General features: G+C 36.3%; 1 protein-coding gene across 2 annotated transcripts in view; it reads right to left on the bottom strand.

Moving 5' to 3' along the window:
- The window catches only part of fras1 (Fraser extracellular matrix complex subunit 1), a 292,855-nt gene that overhangs the window by 186,736 nt on the left and 83,958 nt on the right, over nucleotides 1-22,161 (bottom strand). For both annotated transcript variants that reach the window (XM_028033228.1, XM_028033229.1), the window contains exons 3-9: nucleotides 17,854-17,961; nucleotides 13,082-13,174; nucleotides 7,982-8,141; nucleotides 6,556-6,689; nucleotides 5,217-5,300; nucleotides 2,202-2,303; nucleotides 908-1,099 (exon numbers count right to left, since the gene is read on the bottom strand). In XM_028033228.1, coding sequence (XP_027889029.1) covers nucleotides 908-1,099; nucleotides 2,202-2,303; nucleotides 5,217-5,300; nucleotides 6,556-6,689; nucleotides 7,982-8,141; nucleotides 13,082-13,174; nucleotides 17,854-17,961 — 873 coding nt within the window. The remainder of the gene's footprint in view (nucleotides 1-907; nucleotides 1,100-2,201; nucleotides 2,304-5,216; nucleotides 5,301-6,555; nucleotides 6,690-7,981; nucleotides 8,142-13,081; nucleotides 13,175-17,853; nucleotides 17,962-22,161) is intronic.

Below are 22,161 nucleotides of genomic sequence, written 5' to 3' on the forward strand. Positions count from 1 at the left end.
ACCTTAAGAGTCCTAATTACCAGATGAAGTCTCTGTTTTAAACTGGAGCCGATTCCACATGATAAGACCATTATATGTGAAGCACAGAGAGAAACCCTTGCAGCTGTCAGGTTAATTCATTTCTTTGGACCAAGCAGCACATTTTAAGGCTCTGCTTCTTCTCATTAGTTCCATCTTGTCTTTCAATTTGCTGCATCTTAACGAAGTGATTATCTGTGACAACCTTATAACCTTTAATGAATATTCTTTCTCCAGTTTCAAACAGTCTGGTGATATAATCTAGCTAAATGTAGAAAATGTAGAAAGAAAATAACTAAGCCAGCCTCCATTGACTCTATAGTTGCATTTTATAGAGACAATACAGGATTTTCGGTTGCAGGAGTGTCGCCTGTTAGTGAGGAAGAGTTCACATTAGCATTCATGGTTAATACTGATTCACTGGATTTAAACCGAATGTGGCATTTAATCTGATTAAGGTTAAAGTTCTCTGCTGAAACTCCTGAAGTAAAGTTCGACACATGAATACTCTAAAGAGAACCGAACCGGCTTCGTGCATTCACTCCTGCTTGGTGAGAAAAGTTCTGCTACGTGTTCAGGGTTTCATAAATCCTGACTGAATCGTCTCGGTTATAAACCGACGCTGCGTTTTTCATAAAAAAGAAAAACTTTTCCTTTGTAACGTTTAGGGAGGAATTAGTGATACAAGCTTTAATATTTTTTAAAAGATACTTTGTTTTATTTACTGTGACAACTATTAGGAATTAAAAGATATGGACATTTGGGTTGATATGGATAGCCAATATTAAAATTGGTGTTATGATCGATAATCAGTTTTTACCGATATATATATATCGTTAAAAATATCAATTCATATGAATGAACATGATGGACGGACGGACAGACTCACCTGTGGACATCCAGCATGGCCGCATTCGGCCTTCCGACAGACCACTTGACCCCGGTTACAGGCGCAGAACTCGCACCCTGTGCCGTTCCACATGTCTCCATGGTAACGGACCTCACCCTGGTACAGGCAGCTTCCTTTGGCAGGAGCACATTCGTCGCAGCACCGACCGGCGCGCCTCACTTTGGTCAGACCCTGCGTAGAAACGGAAACACAATCCACTACAGGAGAAAGAAAACTCAGAGAAATGTTTCTTTTTTCTGCTTGTTTTGAGGAAAGACGAGAGTCTAAAGATGTTTCTTGTTGCTTTGTCACAGAAAAACACAGCTGGGCCCATCAGGTTGTTCTTCCAGTTTAATGTCAGAGAGCTGAAGAGACCAGATATTTTTATTTTTTATTCTAAAAGATTCATGTTTTGGTTTCTGTCTTGTTTTTCTTTGTCACTTATGTTTTCCAGTTGCTTCTCCACACACACCTGGTTTAGAAGTTTTTTAATTTATTTGTATATATTAGGATCTTGGGTTGTTCAGAGGAATCCTGACCAGAAACTCAAACAACTGAGAGGAGCAGCATCTCTACTCCAACAAAGCAGGCAAAGCCTACCTCCTTCTCTTCAAACTCCAAAAATGTTTTATAAACTGCCTTTTTTTAATTTTACAATCCAATATTTTCACCAAGTCAGTCTTTGCCACAAAATAATAAAGTACCAGAAATAAAAACAAATAATGTTTCAGATAAGCATTAAAATTATAAACAGTTGAGATTCAGATCTGTTACCTAATCCACATTAAAGGTATCAGCATGCACTTTGCAGCCATTTAATATTTTGGTGTGTGTGTGTGGGCGTGTGTGTGTGTGTGTACTGTGTTTTACGCTCCCCTGCGATTTCACCACCAATAGTTCCAGCGCACTAAAGAAGCTGCAAGATGAAATTTGCATGCAATTAAGGATTAAATGTCAGGCTGCGTGAATATTTTGTGCATGCATTGTGTGTTTAAGCATTGTGTGTGCTTGTGCGTGCAGGCGTCCGCGCGTGTGTGTGTGTACAAGTATTTGCACTTGTCATGCTGTGTTGCTGTAAAACTGTTACAGAGCTGCACTGTGGGAATTCGCCTCCGTTTTGGGAATATTATGCAAACCTCCCTGATTTATACATTTATACTTCAGCTTCAAGACTTTCTGTTTTGAGTTAGACTTCAAGACTCCTCGTTTTCTTCTTAAGAGTGCATGGGTGTGTGTGTGTGTGTGTGTGTGTGCGCGTGTGTGTGCGTGTGTGTGTGTGTGTGTGATTGCTCACCTTGTCACAGACAGCTGGCCGACAGGTGTCTGTGTGACATTTCGACTGACCCCGGTCACACACACATGTAGTGCAGGCGTCCTTCTGCCACTGCTCCCCATGCTGCAGGGAGACACAGACGCATATTTAGATCGCTCCAAACTCTGAGTGCGACACCAAAAGCCGATTTCTTCCTGTGAGGGTGAGACAGAAAAACAGGGGCGTCCTGGGAGGGAGGACGCAGTTCAAACACACAGTCGGCACTGAAATGTCAAACAAATCTTCTGTTTTAGGCTGGAAGAAGAAGAAAGGAGGCAAGAATAATAATAAATAAATGTGCAAAAGGTTAATTAATGAGATTCTGCTTTGTAAAAATGTTCACCAAATCAAGTTTAAGACTTTTTAAAACTATCATGTTAGTCACTCAAAGCACATAACATAGAATTAGACTGAATAGATGCACCCCTATGAATCGGGCACATTGTCACCGATATAAATCTAGATTTTCAAACAATATCGGACTGATAACAGACTAATATCGGATCTGTGAATCTCTAGAGATTCATATATTTAACTTACATTGTTTTCTAATTAATTTAAGACATCTTAAGGCTTTAATTTAGGCTGTATACTGGATTATCTGTCCATCAACTCCATTAATCCAAGACGCAGATCCAGCAGGCAAACACAGACACTTAACTGAGACGATCTCCAGACCTGCCTGAGTTATTCCCAGGCCAGCGGTGATAAATATAATCCCTGCAGCAAGTTCTGGGTCTGCTGCAGGGTCTCCTCCAGGTCAGGAGCGTCTCCAGAACAAGCTGTCAGTTCACCCAGACATGGACATTTCAGCTGCTGTTTATGCTTCCAGCTGAAACTCTGAGTTATTCCCACACTTCTTAAAAACTTGGCTAGAAGTAAAAATAGCAGACAACGTCAGAAAGAACTGCAAACGTTTTTATTTCCTTTAACTTTTTCACATTTTACCACTTAAGTCTCAACAATAAACTTCAGAGATTAATTGGGGTTTTATTTGTCAGACAAAGCTGAGCATAAATATGAGATGGAAAGAAAATGAGAAATGTTTTTGCTAAGATTTTCAGACAGAAATCTCTGTTGTGCTGATTTTTGTGTTTTCATGATGTAAAGCCATATTGCTGAAATGTGCAATATAAATAAAATTTGATTTGATTTAATTAATGTCTTGTTGAAAAGTTACTTGCAAGCTAGTTTAGTCTTATTCCAAGTGTGCTAAGATATTTCCACTAGAAAAAAGCCCAAAAATACTTTTGTGTTTTTGCATTTTATGAATGGATCTGCTGTTTCTGGCCTTAGAAAGTTGTTAGCAAACATTAGACCAAGAAACACAGCAAGAAGAAAGTTGTGGAGAAGCTTAAAGCAGGGTTAGTTTATAAAACAATACCACTAGCTCTGAACATCTCCAATTAAATGAATATGCAAATCAAGTAATTTCGTTTTGTGCATGTTCCCCCGGACCGGCTTCATATCTGGTGAGTTTCAGGTCTCAAATTTAAAATCCAGTTTATATTGAGGTCGCCGTCCTGCAGACGTCAGATTTAATTCCAACTTAATTTCTCTTTAAAGTTAAACGGCTGAATTAAATATTGACCCAAGGCTCGGAGAATGCAAATGATTTCAGTATTTAAGACATCAAAACACAGAGAAGCTGTTTGAACATCAATCATCTCAGAGTGATTTATGACCTTCCAGGAGGATTTAAATTCTCACCTGAACAAACGGATCAAAAGAGCTCAGAATAATCATTTATATTCAACCTGAACGTTGTTTTAACATTCAGTGACTCGTTCTTCATTTACACACGCTTACCAAGGGTAATAACTGAGCAAAACTCTATCTGTATTTAACAAGTTTAGATTAAAAGAAAACACAAATACAGACTTTTTATTTTTTTTAATTTTGTGTTAACTGAAAAAATAAACTTTTAAAAATCATTGTTTTAATTAAAAAAGGAAGGAATCTCATTTTGTAGAAAATAGAGGAGAGATAATTCCAGTTAAAACCCATGAACAAAGAAAAGGACATACATTAAAATTAGGAAACTTTATGTGTTTCTTTTAATAAAGCAAACACAAAATACATTTTTATATTTTACATCTACCAGTGCATCTCCATAAATTAAGATACTACTGAGAAGTTATTTTATTTTATTAATTCTCATCACTAAAAGTGAAATATCATATAAATTAATTAAATACTGATGTTTTCAAGCCATTATTCCTGCTAATTATGTTTTTCAGGCAATAAAAACACATTAGATTAGAATTTTCCACCAGATCAATAAAAATCTCCTTTAATGCAGAAATTATTTTCAAAACGTTATCTAATCTAATTTGTGCCTGTTCAATTATTTACCCAAAGATTTGAGAAAATTAGAGCATTTCATTTAAATATTGCATGTTTTGTTAGCAGGTGAAAAAATTAATTCACTGAATTATTTATGGAGATTTTATGTGGGGGATAAAAAACCAAATTGTGTCCAGTGAGTATTTTACTCTTCATGAGACTTGAGTCTTGGCTGTCTTCAGTCAGAGGCTTCTTCAAATTTGCTGTAACACAGACTGCTACTGGAGATCTCTCCTACCAACACCCATCACTACTGAAGAATTTGAATAAATACAAGTTACAAAAACATTCAATTTCCCTTTGGGATCAATAAATTTAATTGAATAAAACTTAAGATTGTTTTAGGCGTTTATTTAGGTCCTCTCACATTTCTGTACTTTGTCAACAAACAAGCTAGAAAATATTTTCTTTTCTAAGACTTTAATACTTAGCAAATTTATTGGCTGATGTACATAAAATATCAATGATTACATTATTCCTTCCGAAGCTGAGAGCATGTGTGCATTTAAAGATCCAAGCGTAGAATAGAGAGGGATGGACGATGTGATCAAAGTGAGAGATGAGAGTCTGCACGGCGCTGAAAACACAGCAGGAGGAAACAAACAGCGAGTAAAGAGGACGGATTGAGGCTTTTAGGAGCGCGAGGCCCACCTGGTACTGTGTTCCAGCAGAGAGACAAGGGTTGGACACACACTGGGGACAGCAGTGGCCTGGCTGGATCACCAGGTTCTCATGCTGGAAGAGGAGGAAAACACGTCAGAACAGGTGTAACTTTGGTGAGACAGAGAAAACTCCTTCCTAATATTCCGGTCTTTTACAGGTTCTGAGTCAGAGCAGGACGATACAGCTGGCAAACGTATCATGAAATAAATGTCTCATATCAGTCCATATCTATCAATAATTATTTGTCCTTTTTTTGTTTTGTTTTAAATATCTGAAATACAACCAAACTTGTGCTGTGACCTTTTCTGTTTTAACCACAGTTTTTATTTCACATTGTTTTTTTATTTTTAAGCAGTTAGGAGGCAAAGTGGGGGAAACCTGAAACTGCTGCTGTGCCAGTTACTCAGCAGGTCGTTGCTAGGTAACCAAAGCCGGGAGGGAACTTGAAACAGCTTGTTACCCAGCAGGCTGTTTTGTTGCTAGGCAACCAAAGAATGAGTGAGTTAGTTGATTCCACCAGAAGTTGAGCAGTTGAAACCTTTCCTCTGCCTACATCCCCCAGAATGCCGTGTGGTTCTGGATCGGAGTTCAGCAAATATTTCACATATTCTAATCTATCAGTAATCTATCAGATCTATCGTCTATTGATACTGATCGCGTGTCTGTCTCCACTCTGGCCTCATCCGTCTAAAGGACAGTATCTAGAAATGTTGTGGTTCATTTAAAGGGAAAGTATTATGTGTTTTTCAGCCACCTAGTGTCATTTTATAGAACAATCAAGTAACTATGTAACCTTCAGTTGATATAAAAATACTACATGACTTAAACTAAAATTGACTTTGTAAATTAGCGCCTTGAAATTGGATCTGTGTCTCTTTAAGAAAGTTTTGGCAACAACCCGGTATTGTGCTAACACACACAGCTGTTTGTCCCAAACCAACAAACAACCAGTACAACAGCTTTAATGGAAATGTTGATCATACGTTACTTAAATACATTTAATTTACAGAAAATGGCTGCTGCTTTAATTCTTTATTCCTCTGGATTCAACATTGAAGTACTTAGTTTCTCATTGAAAGCGTTTCTATTTTGCTTTAGATGTTGGTTATTAAACAAGGACAGTGTGAAAAACACCATAAACCCTAAACTTTCTTTTTATCATGGCTATTTTATCTAATAATTTTGACGCTCCTCTCATCTCTTTGTCTAAATTTCAGAGTCAATCAGCATTAATCTACTGAATTCAAATAACTGAGCTGAGCAGGACAGACACAAAGCCACAGAATAAAAATGAGAGCACTCAAAGTGTGTTTGAGATGAAACTCACTGGTCTACAGGCCACTTGCTGACACTCCACCACCGAACACTGGGCCTTCCCACTGCTGCACACACATCTGGTACACAAGCCGGGCTCCCACTCCTCTCCATCCCTGTAGACCACCGCCTGCCAGGAGCAAGACTCTGACACGCACCAACAAAAACTAAATGAGTAAACAGCAAAGATGGCCGCCGGGTGAAGAGCAGGCTCTGTAAGCATTACTTTCCTGCACGATCTGTGATTGAGAGTCAGGAAACAAAGAGAATTAGCTAATTAGCTGCTAAACGGTGAGATAAATCATTGTCGCTCCAAGACATCATTAGATCCAATATTAACGTTTCAGCGCGAATCTGAAGATCTGGTGGAACGTCATACCTGCACGTGGTTAATTAGTTCATAAATATGGCGTCCAAGGATGTGAATTTAAAATTATTCCTGTGTTTCACAAAATCAGTGAAAAAATAAAAACATTCTGGAATTTCATGATGTGCAACAAAAACAATATCCATCTCTGGAAGAACTCCTCGGCTGAAAAAATACTTATTTAGTATGAATTTCACATTTTCCAGTTTGCTTTTGTGCAAAAACACAAAATCTTACCAAGTAATTTTGGTCTAATTTCCATTTTAGTCGTACAATAAAACTAAACATACTTACGAGTAACTTTTCAGGAAGAAATAGCAGATCGATTTAAATCAATTATTCCTTTCATTGAAGAAAAAATGCTATTTATAAGTTAAATAAATCTGCCAGTGAAGATTTTAGCTTACAAAATGGAAAAAAAGTCTTATTTCACTCAAAGTTAAGCTGAAGATTAAAGTAAAAATCTGCACAATGCGGCAATATTTTGTACAATTATTTGTCAAAATAGGTGCTAGAATAATTTCAAATGATATTTGAAGATATTTTAATTTCACTCTCGGTTACACAGAATAGAAATTGTATGTTTTATTTTTAATATTTTTAAAGTTAAGTTAAACAGAAGGTCACTTTATTCAAAAGTAGAGGGACAAACTATTCTAAAGTAATGTTTTATCATTTTTATGCTAAGTTTCAATAATCGTATCAACTTGAAATGTATTCAAAGCAAACTAGGACATTGATTATATATTTTAAGAATACTGATTGAGTACAGATGTGTACTTAAGATTACTACCTGAATTTATAGACCTGTATCATTGTTCCACTAACTCATTATAAAGGTTCCATTGTCTAAATGTCAAAATTGTTCATATTAAGCTAAAAATATTCTGTAACTTGTAATTGTCAGAAATTAGAAGATGAAATCTGCAATTTCTCAAAACAACAATAATTCAAAATATACAGCCTGTATAAGATCTTTGCAGAACAATAAATGCTTTATTAAAAACAATCTAAAACAAATGCAGTCGGTATTAAAGTCTTCATGTACAGTGGAATCTGAAGTAGCTCTCACCTCCATTACTGCCACACTTGGGGCAGCAATCCCCCGTTGGGATGAACGGGTTCTGGTCCGGCGAACAGGTGAGTTGGGGGCAGGGCCGGGCATGGCAGGACACACTCCCTTTAGAGCAAACACACACCGAACAGGGAGAGAGACTCCACTGGCTGTCGTGCTGTGGGAAGCAAACAAACAAAGAATAAAAATTAATTACATGGAGAAATAAAACCTAAGGCAGAAATAAGACAGGAAGGAGAAGAGGCAGTGAGATGAAGCAGACAGAGAAGAAATGCTCTAAGCCTGAGTGACAGATGAGAAAACAGACACTGAGTGGGTAGGAAGGATAAGAAGTGACTAAATATACTGCTCAAAAAAATAAAGGGAACACTTTAAGTGTTAAACACCTGTTTAAGTGTTCCCTTTATTTTTTTGAGCAGTGTACAATGGCATATTAGGAACGGTAAATTCCCGCCAATTTTTTTTTAATAAAACTATTAAAATATAAAGTCTAACAAATTTTCTGAAAAAGAATCTTGGACATTTTTGAGCTCCAAAAGTCAAAAATCTGCAAGAAAAACGATTAATCTAAGACATTTTCTGGGAAAAGCGTGGATTTTTCTGGGTTTCCAAAACCAAAAATGTTTTAACTTTTCAAGCTCAAATAATTTCCAAAAGTCAAAGATTTTCACCTTTTGAAGTTTCCACGTTTCTTTCCAGAAAATCTCTCAGATTAATCTTAATTTTTTTGACTTTTCATGCTCAGAAATTAAGTGTGAAATAAGTGTAACATGACTTAACTTCCAATGTCCTTGCTAAAGCCAAAATGTTGCCGAATGATTGACGCAATTTTACTTACTTTTTATTTTTTTAATTGAATGAGCCGCTTCAACATTTTACATTTCCTCCATTTTCTAAATCTCACCGTCGTCTCTTTCACTTCTTGTTACTGATTGGCTAGGGTGAAGTCACATGACCACCAACTGTAAACGTAGCGCCGCGTCTTAAAGGGACATGAACAGAGCCTACCGTAGCGTAGCCAAAAAAAGAGCAAAAACTACTTTTCTTTTAATTTTTAATAACCTGAAAAATCACGTCACGTTAATTTTCGGTTTATCACCCAGGTCTCCCCTTGAGGTCATTTTAATAACCAATATTTCCTGAACAAATATGAAAAATGAACTGCAATAAGGCAAAATTGAGTTTAATTATGTTTAATTTGTCTATATAGCAATTTAATCAAACAAAGGTCAGAGTAAAAATCTTGCTAACGAATAAAAATAGATTGATTTGGGTACAAAGCAAGATAAAGCATTTATTAAAGCAGTAAAATAAAATTTAAAGGTTTTCAAACAGATTCCAGAGAATAAGCGACTTAAAACTGAAAGCTCTGCCACCCAATCTGCAGATTTAATCTCTTTAGTGATATACAGAGGTGTATACATTATAACCACAAGTTCAATTTTATATTTATTAATTTCTACATTCCAGTTGTTTCTTTTTAAAGATGTTTGAATAATGTTGCCTATCATAATTTAGAGGTAAGTGTGCAATAAGGAGAAACAATAAAGGGAGAACAACACTGAGGACAGGAATCGTTGTGAAGCTGAATTAAAATCAGAGATAACTCCCAGCCAGAGATGGAAGTGCTAAAGGCTGAAAAAAAAACATGAGACAGGATAAAATGCAGAAAAAGAAAGATTAAAGGAAAGTGTGAACATGAAAAGCAGATGTCTAATTTAAATTTGAGCTGAGCCTCAATAGTTATCTCAAGTACCTTGGGCTAAATCTAAACTATGCTATAGCTAGCTAGCTAGTGGCTAACAGTAAAAATGATGACTTTTCCTGGACTTCCTTTTAATATGAAATCTTGGCTTTATATACCTCCACAGGCCTTACCCATTCATAAATCTCAAATTTAATCATTTCTATGAATGAGAGAAGTACAGTAGATAAAATCCACAAGTTAATTTCATGCATTTCATCTGCTACTGTAGTGGTTCCCAAAGATTTTCTTCTGGCCCCGCCAGTGTTTCCCAAAGATTTTCTGGGCCCCCCTATGGATTACAATAAAATCCCCCCCAAAAACGAATAACAAAGTTGAGCTTTTTGGCACTGCGTCCCCTCTAGGGGCCGCGCCCCACACTTTGGGAACCACTCTGCTACTATATCAATATGAGGGTGATGTATACTAGTCCTTTCCCTTTTAAATTACATAAATAAACATAAGCATTAAATTAAACCATATTAAATAAAACAAACCATCTAAACCTGAATTAAGAGCAAACAAACAGCCAGTGTGGGTAGAAAAAAGAGACACAAGAACAGTTAAAAAAACCCTCAACTATTATGGGGGAAAAAACGTAAGTAACTTATGATTCACAACTACTAAAATCTATGGAGCTAAATTGGGGCCATAAAGTTTTTTCAACAGAAGAAATATTGAAAATGAGAAAAAAGATTTGAAACAGAGAAAATATTTTGAATCTGAGAAAAATAGTTTTAAAACTCAAAATAGAAATTTGAACCTAAAAAAAATTTTAAAACCTGAAGATTTGAAACTGAAAAAAATGTTTTAAAACTGAAAAATAAAAAAAGGTTCAAAACTACTTTTCTAATTCAAGTGTTTTTCCCAGGTTCAAAATAGTGTTTAAATTTCCAACTATTTCTTTTTTTCCCCCTTTGAACAAACTTTATGGGCTCAATTTAGCTCCGTATAAATCATACATTTAATTATCTGATAGACAGAACTATATAAAACACACTGGAATGAATCTGTGAGTTTATATTGAATGCCATTCCTAGAAGCTCTGTCTCTTTCAATAACCAACCAACAAACTGTCAGGTTTTTCCTTCACAACTGAACATTTAAATTTTGTAAATGTGCTAAAATAAAACCAGTAAGCGACGACACTTTTGTAAACATTCAAGTTCAGTTTGAAAAATCATTTAGAGCTTAAAATACAATTAAGGGAGTCAAGTCTTTTGATGTCTGCAAAATAGTTTCCAACGACCGACTACTGTTCATGAGTTGCAGCAGTTTAAAAATATTCAGTCCTTTGGTGGAAAAAGATTAAATCCTCAAAAAAGCCATGACTTCTGAGCACAACTCCTCCCCCAGCTGCCCAGATCCGTGTGAAGCGCCATGCCAGTGCGATGCCAGCAGAATCTGTAAGCCCTGCCAAGAAAAAGACTTGTTTCTCTTGAGAACTTGTACTGTCTAAATTGGCTGCCAAAAGCTGAAGGACACTTGATTGAAGATAAATAAGGGAGTGATGCTGTTGTGTGAGGAGAGGTGGAAAAGACTCAGGAAACAAGTTTTTTATGAAGATGAATGCCAGTAATGTCAGAAAATGTATCAAAACACAATTCTGCTTCCATTGGTGAATGAATAAAAGAAGGCTGTATTAGGCAGAGACTTGAAGCTGGAAATGGAGAGACTTGCAGCTGACTCATTTTTGATGTTTTGTGGTATTTTCTTGCAGAAAAGACTTACCAATTTTATGTTGGACAATACTTTCAGTAATAAACAAACACAAAATGCAGCATAATTGAGATGTGGAAGAAAAATAATAAATGGTACGAGACATAATTACCAAATAAAAATTGGGAAAAAATTAGTTGGGTTTGCAGCATTTTCATTTTGAGCCACATCAAGATAATAAATATTCTCAAATTTGCGAGAGAATGTATTGATAAAGCTAATAAATCCCATTAACACATTGGGTAAATATGCTTTAGATCAATGATGTCCAAACTTTTTGCCATGAGGGCCAAATTATTAAGTTGAAAGCACTTTGGGGCCACAAAAGGTATTTTATAGTGGCAGTATTATGTGTTTTCCAGCCATAAAGTATAATTTTATAGCACAATTCAGTAATTATATTACCTTCAGTTCATGCTATATATATCAAATATGACTTCCAGATTCAACGTCCTGAAATTGGGCTGCTGTCTCTTTAAGAAACTCCTGCTCTTTCTGACACTCTGCCTTCAGGAAGTCACCACAACAGAAATACTGCCCCTTTAAAACAACCTTTTTGTGCCTTTTTATATTTTATCTCCTCAGTAATAAACTAAAAATGCAAAGTTTGATTTAAATCAAACTTGTAGAAAATGGATCTGTAAATCATAGTAGGTTTTTGTTATTGTCAAACATTTTCAAACTGCCTGAGATTGTCTATTTTTCTTTTTTGGGCTCTAGATGATTTGCGTTTGAGTAAAATGGGTCGATGTATGTGGTTACTCTAAAGCTAAGACGAAAGCAGAAACATCGTTAATTATTGGCAATCTATTTTTATACCTCATTTTTATTAAAACAGGATGTGATTTATTTGAAAAAAACCTTCCCTATAAGATGAAAAAGAGTCCATCTGCAGCTACTTGTGCAACACATTTACCACATAGCCAGGGAAAAAAATGGGAAAAATGAGTTAATATTTGCACAGACCACTGATGTTAAAATTGTTCCATCCAGTCCAACTTTCCAATTTTAGAGTGAAATTACAGTCCCTACTACCTCGAAAAGACATTTCTGAGTAATATTTGAAATATTTTACAGACAGAGAACACACTGAGGAAAAAGCCGAACTCCAAGAAAGCCAGAAAGCTAATATCCATCAATACTTATAAGCCATACACGCCTGTTTTTCTCCTTTCAGGCTTGTTGGCGTCCAGCTGCTGCTGTTAGCATCCCACATTTGACCCTAAAGGTCATCCCAGAAGTATTGGATAAGGTTGAGGTCAGACTTTTTGCCCCAACTAAGAAAGCAATTCTTTCCGAACAGCCTTTCTACCGAAGGCAACATTATTTTAAAATAGGAAAAGTCAGAAATTATTTGAGCTAAACTAATAAAAAATGATCACCATAAGCTGCTGATTAGTAAATTATTAAATTGATTAATTCTGTAATAAACATGTAGGGAGCAAAAGTATTTATTCAGATTTTTTTATGTGGCAGCCACAAATTTAAGGTGTTTTAAATTTATCTTTTTAATTTATCATGCAATTAACTGATTTATTGCTAATTGCAACAGGAGTTGGTGTGTTTATTAGCTCTAAATGGGTTAAAAGATGTCAGAGAAAGGACAAAAAGCAACACTTTTTGACTCTACTCACCCCATAAGTAACTCCTTCGTACTGGCAGGAGTCCTGGGATGAGGAGACGCACTCTGGACAGCACTTGTTGGCAGGAATCCTCAGAAATTCACCCTGTAGGATAAAAACACACAAAAACACGAATACAAGCTGAGCTTGACCAAACACACACACACATTAACCCAGAGTCAGGAAGGGAAAATAAATAACCAGCACCGAATACAAAGCACATCAAATTCAGCATGTCTATTTCCATGGTTATTAACTGCCAAGAGGTTCCGATAGTAATGAATATATAAGGACTTTATCAGATACACCACATGTGCAGGCGTGCAACAAATATACAATACACCAGGCTGGACCTTTTGTTTATTTATGCTTTTTTGGGGGGCGGCTCTGTTTTCACGTGGTAATTGAAGGCGGAAAGTGTGGCAGGAATCAAATGAGAAAGCAGCAACAGCCGGGCTTCGGTAGTTTAGGTATTGTTTATCGGAATAAAAATGGTAAGAGACGGAAAAAGTGATAGGGAAGGAATACAATTTCTGGAAGGTGAAAATAAACATCCCCACGGAGCGTCAACAGCTGTATTGTGTTAATTGAAAAAGGGGGAGGGGTATATACATGGATTGCAGCAGAAGGCAAATTGTTTCTGAACAAGCACAATAAAAATCTACTGCATGAATGGAAAAGGAGAAGTGTGGTCGGTAACAGATCAGTGTTAAAATGTGCCTCACAGCTCAGCATTCATCATCCATATATTTCATCTAATACATTATCCTTAGTAAATAAACGCCTAATATAAACCAAGCTTTTTTATATAAACTCACTATCTAAGGATGTGCCACTAAGGATTTTATTAGCGATTTCCGATTTTCTTTAAGGTTTGACCTGATTCAAATAGTAAACTCATTTCCCCAGCGATTAAAAACAGCAGTTATCAAGCCACTAATAAAAAGAACAACCTGGACAAATCACTACTGCAGAATTACAGGCCAATCTCCAGCCTTTCATGCATCTGCAAGGTCGTAGAAGAAGTTGTGTTTCAACAGTTAAACAATTTCCCAACCGGTTTGACGTCAAAGTGTTCAATGACATCCACATAAACACAGATTGTGGAAGAATCACAGTGCAGCTTTTGACACTATTGACCATAAAATATCACTGAAATGACTGGAGAGTTGGGTAAGATTGTCTGATTCTGGTACATAAAGGGGAACTATGATGCAAAATTCACTTTTTGCATTTCTTTATACTTCCATTCGGGGATCAACTGCTTCTAAAAACAGGCCAAATGCTTAAAAAAAAGAAAACCAAGCTGTTTATGGCAATAAGAAGAATTTATTTTGTCTTTTTTAAAGAGCTTTTTCAAAAACCTCCAGATTCCGGCGTAACCTAGCAACCCCTGCCAAGGCTAGCCTTGTTACCTAGCAGCCCAAGTTGAGTTCCGGCACATTTGGTCAGCTGGCTTTGCTGCTGTACAAATGGCTACTGGAAAAGACAAGGTCTTGTTGTTGACTTATCATCCAGAAACCACTTGCTGTACTCTTGTTGGTTGTGCAGGAGGCTCTACTTCTGCTTTTCAAAATCTGTTTGCAGCCATTTTCACATGCAAGTGTAAATGTTGAGTTGGGGCCAGCAGCAGCTTATTTTGATTTAAAGTGACAGGATGCCCTAAAACAGCTCATTCTAGACAGAACAGATCAGACTGAAATCTCATCATCTAAGAATGATTTTGTGCAAAAAAATAAATAAATAAATAAATAATGTTTTGTGTAGCTAATATACCTATCCTGACCCATTTTAAAAAAGCATAAAAGGTCACATTTAAACTGGGTTGAGTCTTATCCAAAGAACATGAGGGAACTTCTGTTTCTCATCAAAACAGGCAGAAGTCACGTGAGGTACCACAAGGTTCCTACCTGGGGCCCCTGTTATTTAATAACTACATGCTCCCACTTGTTCAGGTGGTAACAAATAATAAGATTAGTCACCATAAATATGCAGATGATACACAGCTCTACATTATGATGTCACCTGTCGACTCCATGCTCTGAACAGATGCTTAAAACAAACCAATTCCATAACTTTCTCCAGCTGAACAGAAACAAAACTGAAGTTATTATATTTGGGCCTAAAGAGGAACAATCTAGAGTCAACCCACAGCTTCAGTTATTGCAACTAAAAACTGCCGATCAGCCCCAAAATCTGGGTGTAGTGATGGAATCTGACCTAACCTTTCAGAGTCACATAAAGACAGTTACAAAGTCGGTCTTCTATCACCTGAAGAACATTTCCAGGGTTAAAGGACAACAAAATCTTGATAAACTCATCAATGTGTTTATCTTTACTTACACTGACTAAAGACGAACAGGCCTACCTGAAACGTCAACCAAACACTTTCCATATTGAAAATGTAACATTTATCAAACTGAAAAGTAAAAAAAAAAACATTTACCCAGTTTTATATATTTTTGTCTGGTGATCATATTTACAGACATATTTTTGTTAAATGTCTTTGTTCTTTTGTCTGTATCATCCACAGTTTTATCATCTGGGTCTAGTGATGGACTCTGACCTGAACATTCAGAAACACATAAAGACAATTACAAAGTCGGCCTTTAATCACCTGAAGAACATTTCCAGGAATAAAGGACTGATGTCCAGCAAGATTTAGAGAAACTCACAATTGTTTATCTTTTTATGAATATATTAATGCAAGAGTGTCGTCACAGGCCTGCCTAAAAGGTCAACCAGGCAAAAATCTACTTTTCTCTTGCACAGAAAAAAAGTTACCCAACTTTTTTTTTTCCTGATGATAAATATCAAATGTACTTTTTTTGATAAATGTATGTCTTTCTTTTTTTATCTGTAATGTCCAGAGTAAGCCCCAGGGTGTGAAAAATGTTTTTCACATGACAGGTTGCTTCGAATAACTATTAAACCAGCACTAAACAATCTCCAGATGCTCTACAGAAAGGTCAGTTTGCAGAGAACAGAAAAAGTAAGATAAATGTGCGCTCAAATACCCAAGATGGGGATTTTAAAAGAAAGGCATTTATTCTGAGCCTGGCAGATGATTCGATCTCCACAGTTTTATCGGTTTGGGTGACGGGGAGTCAGATTTAAAGAGCTTTCTTAATGGTGGGGGTACATGGGTTGCTGAGCATGATGACTAACTTTTAATTAGCGCCGCATTGCCAGCCAGCAGAGCGGAATCCATCAGACATTGATTGTTGCCTTAACTCAGCGTGGGGATCATATCTGAAGCCATTACTGCAGGCTTTATGTTTAAAATTCCATTTAGGGAGAAGAAGGGGATGGAAAAGAGGAATAGATGGAGTTTTGAGATAACTGTTTTTAAAATATGTTTTCAGGGAGTTCCAGCAGAGATGAAACTTGATTCAATGGGACTAAATGTGACTAAAGCTGCAACCTGCTGCACAAAAAAGCTCCATGCAGAGAAAAGACATAAGATACATAAATAGGAAAGCCTTGCAAACATTTGAGATCAGAAACTTTTTACTTCCGGAATGATTTTTTTGTTTTATTACAGATGTGTTTTGATCAATATTCCCATCCATTTTGCAGCGTATTGACCAGTAGTGTTGGTCAATACGCTGCTCATCAGGAATTTAAAAGGTCTTTTTATCAGTCAAGGGTCTGTAACCCAGAGCTGCAACTTTGGCCAAACATGTTGGAGACCTAAGAAACCTTTTTAATCAGAAACATGTAAAAAAATAAATAAATAAATAAAAAAGATTTAAAAATATATTAGCAGCAAACTTGCAAATTCGTTTTTCATTTTCCTTTTCTTTGGAACAATTCCTTCATGTTTGAAAAATTTTATTTTTTTGTTCTAAAACCCCAAATCACAAATAAATATCCAGTTTTTAAAATTGAAAATAAACTATCATTACAGCAGGTGTTCATTAACCTTAACAAGAATTTAAATGATTACCAATGAGGGAAAAATTGTTTTTTGGTTTGTAAAGGTTGGTGACCCCTGGTCTAATCCTTTAAATCAATCAAGATACAAAATTGTAAAAATTCTTTTTAAAAACATGAAAATAAAATTAACTGGTGAAGTACAAGAATAAATAAATAAAACTATTTCTCTAGAAGAATAGTACACTGCAAAACCACAAAGTCTTACAAAGTATTTTAGTCTAGTTTCCAGACAGATTATTTCACTTATAACTTGGAAAAAATGTCATATTATAAGTGAAATAATCTGACAGTAGAAGTTTTAGTCTATATTAATGAATTATTGGCTTAAGACAAGCTCCTATATCTTTCTAAAAAGGTACTTATAAGTTAGTTATATCTAATTTCAGGTGCACTAAAATATTTGCACTGGAAACTGGACCAAAAATATTTAAGATATTGTGTTTTTGCAGAGCAGTATCTGAAATCTTGTCTTTACAAACAAAGAAATCCAACACAGACTTGAGACGTCCCCTGTCAAAGAAACGCCTTCAAAGACGTTTTTAAAGTCTGGAGAACCACTTGAATTATTACAAGATCGTCTGCTTTTATGTAAGAATGGGATGATTGAAGACTTTTGGACAGTACTTCATGCATCAAGGTCTCTAGCAGTGAAAAGAAGCACAAAGTTAATCATTTGCTAGCTCTAAAAAGGAACTTAAAAAGATTAAAGGAGATTTCTTGAGACATTTAGATAATGTCTGTCTTCCAAATGCATCACAGAATAGATGACTTCCTAACTTCAAGACATTTTTTTGTTCTTTTTAAACAAACAACAATGGAAAAGCTTGTGGGTTTTAAGTGCTCACCCTTTGGAAGTCACACTGGGGGTTTGGGCAGTGGACGGGCCTGCAGATGGAAACGTCGCTGTAGCAGGTACACTCCTGACACGCCTCGGGCCGCCATGATGTGTTGTTCTGCAGAGACAAACATGAAAACAACTATTAATCAACTTATTATTATTTGTGAAGGCAAGGAGCTTTTCTTCTTTAAACTGAAGCTCTTGAGGAATGTTGCAGCGAGAAAAACACTTTTGGCAGTAGTAATATTTCTAATGTGGCTTTTGACAATAGAGCTTCACAATCTATTGTACTTTTCCTGGAATAGTAAGTTGTTTCTCCACCATTAACACATTTAGCAGTACAAGGGGTTGATTGACAGCGTTAAGACACACCTCCTGGCTCTGATTGGTTGCTTTTAGCCAGGAGTGGTGCATTTTTGCACGTGAAGTAGCTCAGTAGCTTAGGGAGAACATGGAGGAGCTCGATTTTTTCACAGATTATCTGTATCATATTATACTGTCACAACATAGTGACAGTTTTAACTGAATGTAAAAATATGTATATTTCATAAAAAAGTTAAAAGACCAAAACATTGTTAATTCCAGCTTCAAATTGGGTAAATCTGCTTTATTTGGATTGAAAAACCTTAAAGCTACAGTAGATAACTTTTAGAAAAAAACATGTCATTCATATTTCTTGTTAAAATTATCATTATGTTGTGACAAAATATATTTTTAAGTACACAGATCAGTCAGAAACAGCCAATCAGGGCAAGGGGTAGGGTCTTAACGCTGTCAATCACTCTCATGTATGCACCTACTCACATCCTCTCTGCTACGCTACAACTGGTTCACTCCAACATAGCCTGTTGTGAATGCTAAGGCTAGTTAGCATAGCCATCAACAATGGCGGATAAACAGTTTTTACGTAACAGTAAGTTGTTTCTCCGACATCAGCACATTTAGCAATACACAAGGTTGATTGACAGCGCTAAGACACACCTCCTGGCTCTAATTGGTTGGTTTGCAATTGTTTTGCATTTTTCAGATATACTCTCCCAACATAGCGACAGTTTTATCTCCCAACATAGCGACAGATATACTCTCCCAACATAGCGACAAGTAAATGTTTTACTTGTCAATAAAACATTGACAAGTTTTATCAATGTTTATAATTATAATTTTTTAATTAAAAAGAACAAGATTCCTGCTTCAAGCAGAGTAAAACTGCATTATCGCCGTTAAGTGTCGCAGTCAGTGAGACACAGAGACAAACAAAAGAGGCAGACTATGCAGATATCAGCTCTGCTCACTTTAACATGCCTGCTGGTCGCAGTAGCTCATCCCACCTGGCTGACAATGTCTTATGAGTAGCTTAAAGCCAAAACTAAATCAATATTCCAGTGCCCGCATATGCTGAAATATATCATCACTCAGACCATGAATCTGATTCAGAAGAAAGATTAATGCCCCACTCATGAAAGGAATATTCTGAGGCTCATGCGCCGTGGCGTTCGTGTCCGTTCATGGCTTTGCTCCACAGGACTAAAGCAGATCCGTTAAAGGACATATGGCTTTAACCTCGAGGCTTAACATTTACAAAAAACGCCTGCAAACAAACACCAGCAGCGAAGAGGAAACTACCAGCGGGATTATTTGTTTTCACTGGTCGACGGCAAATCCCTTAAGTCTTAAAGTCGGAGCTCAGCAGCCTGACTGCATCAGAAAACCCAGACGATAAGTTAATGAAAAATAAACAGAACCTCGACAAAACAGAAAAACTAGTTTAGATAGACACAAAGGTCGATTTGGTAACTATACACTTAATTTCAGACTTTTAAAGTCCAATTAAAAGTTCTGCAAAGTTCCTCTCAAAAATAAAAATAAGAAAAACTGAGAATCTGACAGAGAAAAAATAAAGTCAGGTTTTATTTAAAACAGAACCTGGTAAGAGAAATGATTTCAGAAAACAAAACATAAAAACCATACAGGCGCAGTCCATAAGTTTACAGTCATATAGTTTTAACAAATAAATAATGTTCAGTTCTCCCACTTTAAGTTAGAGTAAATATGTTCCTTCACAGTTTTGTGTATTGTTACCTTGCGCAGTTACATCTTGTTGAGCATTTGACCTTTCACCTAATTTACTGAATTAAACTGAACTGCATTTAATTACACAGAACTGAGCTGCATTGTATTCTACTAAAATTAACTAGGAGCTGAAACGATTAAACTGATTAATCGTGATTAATCAATTTTTGAAGTAATTGTCAACTAATTTAGTAATTGATTAGTTGTTAACCAAGTATACAGACTAAAAAAGGCCAAATAAAAACATACTTAGAGCAATAATCAAGCCAAGCTGTACAAAAATATATAAAAATATAAACATATTTATATCTTGGTTTTAGCTGAGCCTGGTTTAAAATAATCTCCCATTAAGCACATTTTGCTACACTTTACTGATGCTAAGTCAAGCATAAAGTGCTGAGCTTTTCACATGTTGGTGTTAGAAATATCAAAGTATCAAATGATCAGGCATGCTTTGTTTTGAATTTAGGCAATTAACAGTTTATCTCTTTATTTGAGAAAGAAATTGAATTGTCTATTTGCCTCTTTTAATGCATTTTAATGAAAAACAAGATTGATTGGCAGCACTAAGCCCTGCCTCCTGGCTCTGATTGGTTCTTTTTGTTTGGGAGCGGTGCATTTGATCAACAATATAATAATAATAGCTCAGGGAAGAGAGAGGAGATTGATCTTTTCACAGAGTATCTGTCTCATATTATACAGTCACAACATGGTGACAGTTTTAAAAAAACATTCTTCGACATCCTAAAACCCTCAACTGTTTTCTCCTGGTATTCTCTGAGGTTATCCTGACAGGATATTAAATAACAGGTGCTATTGTTTATTAACTTAATTAGCTTGTTTACCTGAAAAAAAAAATCTGAATTATTTTTGTTTGGACTGTGTGTCCCACACAGCTGTGATGAGTGTGCATCCATCCATCAACATAAAGCACAGGACAGATAGCCGCATGCTGCTTTATTGGGTTATTTTGAGCTTACACATCCAGAGTCAGCAGTTTGCCCCACATAACCAGCACATGGGGGTCTTAGTCATTATTAGGGGAAGATATGCAGCCCTGAATCACAGCAGGAGGCTTTTTTGGCAGCACAGCTGGCTAATTGAGGTAATAAACTATGACAGAAACCAACAAAGCAGCATCACATAACAGTTTGGGGCCATTAGGAGGTCTTAGACAAGCAATGTATCAGCCGCAACATGAAAACAACTTGCTTAATACTGTGACAGTCCCCACTGAACACGGAGCACTAAACTCTACGGAGTTTTTACAAAAACTGCAAGGTTAACGTTATTTTTCCACTGATCTCGCTTCTTAAAGAGACAGAGGCCCAATTTCAAGGAGATAAATTAGAAAGTAAAATTTTTTTAAAGTCATGTTTGATATGTGCATCATTTTTATAACAACTGAAGTCAAGATTTTATAGCACTTGATTGTGCTATAAAATGGCACAAGGTGCCTGAGAAATACATAATATTTCTCTAACATGTTTAACTGTGACTTTCCAGGTATGGCTCTGACCAGATGTATTATGATGTTTTATTTGAATTCTCTGCATTAAAGACCTCTGTGAATGGTTTTATTATCTCTGGACAAACAGAAGAGGGAAGAGCAATATTTAAACCAACTTCTAATCTGGCAGACTCAGAAAAATGAGAAGAAATCAAACAAAACCAGATTCTGCTTCAGATTCTGTCAGCCTTTGATTTTTGCAAGTAGACTGATTTAGTTTGTGGGTGGTTTTGTGTTTATTATGGTTTCAGTTTAGGTTTCATTCTTTAGGATTTTAGATTTTAAGAGTATCTTTTTGCAGTTTTGTCTACTTTCTGTTTTTAGAGCAACTCCAGTCCTTCTGAGCTACCATCCTGCAACTTTTAGATGGATTCCTTCTCCAACACACCTAAATCAGAGGATTGGCTCATTACCAGACTTCTGCAGAGCTGACTGACAGCTGGTGAGAATATTCAGCTTTTTGATTCAAGTGAGTTGGAGCAACAATGCATCTAAAAGTTGCAGGATGGTAACTCTTTAGTTGGACATTACTGGCCAGTAGTTGGAGTCTCTGGTGGAAATTCATACAAACAGGCAGCAGCGCTAATCATCAGGCGATTCTGCAGCCTGTAGCTCCAAGCACAACTTATTAAATTAAGAAATTTAAAAGCTGAGGCAAGGGTTTCAGATAGCACCGTCTTTTGAAACTTTACATGACTTTCCTGAGCCAAACTTTCTGATCCCCCAGCAGCAGCT

Source organism: Xiphophorus couchianus, chromosome 12 (assembly GCF_001444195.1).
Source record: "Xiphophorus couchianus chromosome 12, X_couchianus-1.0, whole genome shotgun sequence".
Taxonomy (NCBI): Eukaryota; Metazoa; Chordata; class Actinopteri; order Cyprinodontiformes; family Poeciliidae; genus Xiphophorus; species Xiphophorus couchianus.